At 35.8% G+C, this 5217-nt stretch overlaps 1 protein-coding gene across 1 annotated transcript; it reads left to right on the top strand.

The window, feature by feature from the left end:
* The first annotated feature begins 1575 nt into the window (after window positions 1-1575).
* Window positions 1576-4529, top strand: LOC111396272 (transcription factor bHLH30-like). Its single transcript, XM_023022656.1, has 3 exons — window positions 1576-1717; window positions 1982-2496; window positions 3281-4529. The coding sequence occupies exons 2-3, from the start codon at window positions 2020-2022 to the stop codon at window positions 3719-3721; spliced, it is 918 nt and encodes a 305-aa protein (XP_022878424.1). The 5' UTR covers window positions 1576-1717; window positions 1982-2019; the 3' UTR covers window positions 3722-4529.
* The last annotated feature ends 688 nt before the right edge of the window (window positions 4530-5217 follow it).

The raw sequence follows: 5217 nt of genomic DNA, 5'->3' as shown, positions 1-5217 counted from the left end.
AAACCATCCATCAAATGAAATAACTTATAATTAAAACTCAAAAATAAGTCGTTCCCTTTTTCTCTTCGCCAAATGGGAATGATGTTGGTCTAATACAAAAATAAAGGACGTCTTGAAATATAGCTTTGGTTAGTCTTACATTTTCTTACGTTTGAGGTTTAACTTTACGTTTTTTATCCAGTACTTTTAAAAAGAAAAATATGATTCGATTTCAGCGAGATAATTAATTAAATAAATACTTCAAAAGTCGAAAAATTGAGCAACACGAAATTAACAAAATGATTACAAGAATTGGAGTGAAATCTTGCATGGAGTTTTTCAGTGTCTCGTGTAAAAGGTGCATGCGTCCCAATTCTTGACTTTGTAGTGAAGCAAAAAGTGTATATATTAACTTTATATCATATACATAGCATGGATCTCATCATGATTCATTTTATTTATTAATAATCCACATTAAATCAATTTTTTACAGTAATTTTTTTATTTTTTTTAATGAATAATATAGACATACATTTAGCTCAATGTCAATGGAGAACTTATATCTCCAAAGAATGGTTTTGTGTTTAGCTTTTACAATTCGTAGTTCTCAAATAGTTAATTTCGCCTTTAAACCCACAAAAAAGAGAAGAAACAAAGACGTCGAAGAACAAATTTATTTATTCAAATTTTATCTTTAACACGTCTCTTTCTTTCTATACATGTGAAGTTATTAATTATAATATATATGAATGATTACCAAGAACAGCTTAGCACATTGGAACTCTTCTCGTTTTCTGCAGGTTCAATTTAGCCAATGTAGTTAGTTCTATCTTCAAGAAATGCAGGTGCTGTAATCTTGTTACTTTGAACCGTTCCAATTCCACAAGGACTAGACAGTAAACGTAACCAATACCTGCAACTGAAACCGAGGAAATGATCAAATACAGTATAGGTGTATAATATAATGTATGTATATACAGATACTTAGGGGTAGGGTGAGTGGGGCGGGGTGGAGTGTGTTCCAAGACACAATGATTACATGGGTCTTGGGGAAGCATAAAAGGGTTGGCGTGGAAAATAGGTATAGAGATAGGAATAATATAGAAGAACGTGGTGGCTTGACCAAAGCTTTATAGCCACCAGCCATCTTTTATCATCACACACACTAACTCTGCTTTATCATTTGTCTTTGGTCGGTCGACAATCTGTAAGTTTTGTGTTCTCTGTGTTGTGCTCGTGTCCCCCCCACCCCACCTCACCCACTCCCTCACTCTTCATATTCTTCTTTATGTGGGAACAGCATTCAGAGTGTAATTATAGACTTTGAACCAATCAGAAAGCAACATGCCAAATTATACGCAGTAACGTATGTATATGCGCAAAAAAGTTCACTATTCTGATAGCTACAGAATTGGATAGTGAGAGAGAAAAGAGAATGCCGTAAGAAGAAAGGAAAGAAGACTAATAGTACTTGCATACCTCTATGTATGTTAGTAATAGTAGTGGGCGGGGGTGGAGGGCCCTGCAAAAAAAATAATAAAAAATAAAACTCAAAGAAACCAAAAAAGATACCAACCAAGCTTAGTTGAGACTAGGATAAAAAGGGTTCTTCACCCATTCACCTTCTCCACAAAGGCTGTGTCAGTGAAGAAGAAGAAGAAGAAGAAGAAAAAAAATAGCAGGTTTTCAGAGAGAGAGAGAAAGAAGAATTGTGGTGGCCAAAGAAACTCTTTCTAAGGTCTGTCTTTACCTTCTCTTTTCTGCTTTCTCTCAGGGCATCCCTTTTTCCCCACAGGAAGTATAATCCAAGTTTTTTCAAATATTCCCCCTTTTCATCCTTATATGAAACAAAGATGCTATGATTATGCAACAACCCTAAAGTTTTTTTTTTTTTTTAATTTTATTTTATTTTAACTTCCAAATATTCATAACTGCACATATATATATATATATTCTGAAGGTTAGGTTTGTTACTCGTAATATACTAAAGAAAATTTTTCAGGGAGCAATTGAAATCAAGAACTGTGCCATTAACAACAGATGCAGCAACAAAATAGTAGTGCTGATGCATTTATGGGAGGTGGTGGTGGTGGGGGATCCAGTTTGACTTACCCTGAAGTATCGCAAATCCTGCCATGGAGTCTACCACCAGTTCACAACTTCAACCCGATTCACTACTCAACCCGTGACCACGATCCATTTCTCCTCCCTCCGGCTCCATCAGTACCCTATGGAGGTTTATTCAACAGAAGGCCTCCGGGTTTGCAATTCGGGTATGAGGGTTCATCAACAGACCATTTAAGACTTATTTCAGACTCCCTTGGGCAGGTGGTACACACTGGCTCCGCCGGCCCTTTTGGCCTTCAGGCGGAGCTGCAGAAAATGACTGCTCAAGAAATCATGGATGCTAAGGCACTCGCTGCATCTAAAAGCCATAGTGAAGCTGAGAGGAGACGCAGAGAGAGAATTAATAACCATCTTGCTAAGCTCAGAAGCTTACTTCCAAGTACAACCAAAGTAAGCATTATTAATTCTATTCTTAGATTCCGTTCCAACAACCATTACCAATTTATAAGCACTATCCGCTGTATCTAAGCAATTGCAATCGACCACATTTACACCAACCCTAAAGTTTACTTTTTTATTGACTTTTTTTTTAGTTCAAAGATCTCTGTAGATATCCCAAGATCCTATCCTACTCAGATACTTCTACAAATGAGATGTTTGTCCGAGTGGATATTTAGGTGGGGAAAGTGACAATTTTTTTAATGTAATTTTATAATTCTCTTGTTGGATTGTGATTCTTGGTGGTAGTCCCAAGGAAGAAAAATGGTAAAGGGTGTCGTTCCGCTGATATGATAAAGAGAAACCATGGAACAGTTGAAAAGCTTTCCATGGAGAATTCTTGCCGGATATACAGTCCGAATAACAGATGAGAAAAAAATAGATTAGGAATAAAGACAGACAAATAAGCATTCTTGTCAATAGTTGGGCTCGTTTATACACTGTTTACCCATGCCAGGTTTGGTCCCTCAAACCCCGCTATTAAGACACTAACAAAACTTTCTAGTTTCCATCATCAAACCAGCAATTCCTTCAAACTCTATCTATTAGTTTCTCACATTTCTTGGTTCATTTTGCAATACAAACCGTCGTCTCTAAAGCCCGAAATTCTTTCTCAATGGATAATTTTGTAGTTGATGAAGCTTAAGAAGGATAATATTTTTGTGACTGTATTTCTATTTATGCAATTGTCTTGCTAGGAAAAGTGATGGAATTCTCATTTAAATTGATTTTGTAGACGGATAAAGCTTCATTGCTTGCAGAAGTAATCCAGCATGTGAAGGAGCTGAAGCGCCAAACTTCTATAATAGCAGAAACAAGTCCAGTCCCAACTGAGGTCGACGAGTTAATAGTGGATGATGCATCAGATGAAGACGGTAAATTTATGATCAAAGCTTCAATCTGCTGTGAAGACAGACCTGATCTTTTGACTGATCTTATCAAGACCCTAAAAGCACTAAGGTTAAGAACGCTCAAAGCTGAAATTACAACACTTGGAGGGCGTGTGAAGAATGTTTTGTTCATTACTGGGGAAGAAGATGAGCAGGAGGAACAGCAACAGTACTGTATAAGCTCAATACAAGAAGCCCTTAAAGCAGTTATGGAGAAATCTAATGGTGATGAATCTGGTTCAGGGAATGTTAAGAGACAAAAAACCAATATCAATATATATCCTTGAATACTGGAGGTCACTCTAAGATATAATTGCCATGAATTAAACCTTAATTTAGTTCTTCCTTTTTATTACTCTTTGTGTGATTTCTTGGTTGTGTGTGCATGTGTGTGTGTGTGTTTTAGTTTTGGATCTTAAAACAACTTACTATATTATGTTTTGAGAAATTCATCATTTTGGTATGAAAGGGAATATGAAAGTATAAAAACTCGAAGAGGAGACAGTAAGTGAAAGAGACAACTCATCGGAGTGGAATGCGGTTGGTGAGAGTTTGCAACTTGGTTTTCTTGAGCATAATTCTGTACACAAAGAGAGGGTGGGGTGGCATAGGTGCGGGGTAGAGAAAAATAGTTAAGGATCTTTTTCGTGAGGAGAGAGACCTTATATCAAATCCAAAGATAGAAATATGTGGACTTTGAAGAGTAAAACAAGCAGTCATACTAAGGCATTGTATAATCCTCAGAAAGGTGACGATATCGTTTTCATCATATGCTACAACTCCCTACCACAAACAGCACCGCCACCATCTCCTCCGCCGTGCAGTGGTGTTTCAGGCTTCCATGCTACAGTCCCGCCGACACCTCTTCTGCCGTAATGTGGTGGTTCAGGCTTTAATCTCTGGTATCCTACTACAACCTTTGGGAATATATGTACGCATAAACATTAATTAAATGTTTGGTATATTTCCCTTTCTTCCTCTTGTAAGATGATGAAATCATCAACCTATATGAAGTGCATGGTTTTTAGTTGCACTGTATTGTGGAAAACCGGAATTTGCTTTTGTATTCTTCTCTATTTTCATCTCAGATTTCAACTGCTTGTTGATTTTTTATTTATTTTTTAATCGAACCCCACATAGGTTAGTTATTTATTGATACTCAAAAAAATAAAATGAAAGTGACAGAGGACAAGAACTCAGTCAATAAAAGAAACGAAGATGATTTAACAGGTAAAAAAGAAAATCTCACTTTAATTTCTTGTGCTCTCATACATTCCTTGTCATCATATATCGCTGAGATAATATTTTAGCTCATGATAGTTTTCATAGTGTAATCTTCTGTAGAGTCCACTAGTCCATGGTCAAAGTCAGTCTGGGAATGGAGACGAAAGGAAAAGAAATTCAGATATTATAATCTTTCTTCTTCTTCCATATTATGATTATGTAAATCAGATATTATAATCTTTCTCCCGAGGAAATCATTTTGTATTTAAAGCACATATTTCAATTACTTATCTAAGTGATTAAATTTAATGAAATCTCTATGCACACTAATTTGAACCACACATTACATTATTATCCAAATATTTCATGAAATTCACTACTATTTTTATTTATACATTTGCCAAATTCTAGGGTCATTTTCATTTGGTGTGACATATATAGGCATCATGGAAGACAAAATGAAAGATGCGTAGAAGACATTATGTAAAGATAATGAATGAAAACTAGAAACTTATCCTCATTATTTTGTTACAAATTGTAAGATTTGTTTATGAAGATT

This window comes from Olea europaea, chromosome 6 (assembly GCF_002742605.1).
Source record: "Olea europaea var. sylvestris chromosome 6, O_europaea_v1, whole genome shotgun sequence".
In the NCBI taxonomy this organism is placed as follows: domain Eukaryota; kingdom Viridiplantae; phylum Streptophyta; class Magnoliopsida; order Lamiales; family Oleaceae; genus Olea; species Olea europaea.
This window is presented reverse-complemented; position numbering and strand designations above follow the sequence as displayed.

What these genes read in the sequence shown, in the direction of transcription:
- LOC111396272 (XM_023022656.1), top strand. Translation starts at nt 2,020, where the DNA reads ATGCAGCAACAAAATAGTAGTGCTGATGCATTTATGGGAGGTGGTGGT. An exon ending in TACTTCCAAGTACAACCAAA is followed by an intron (nt 2,497 to 3,280) that starts GTAAGCATTATT and finishes TTGATTTTGTAG; the next exon opens with ACGGATAAAGCTTCATTGCT.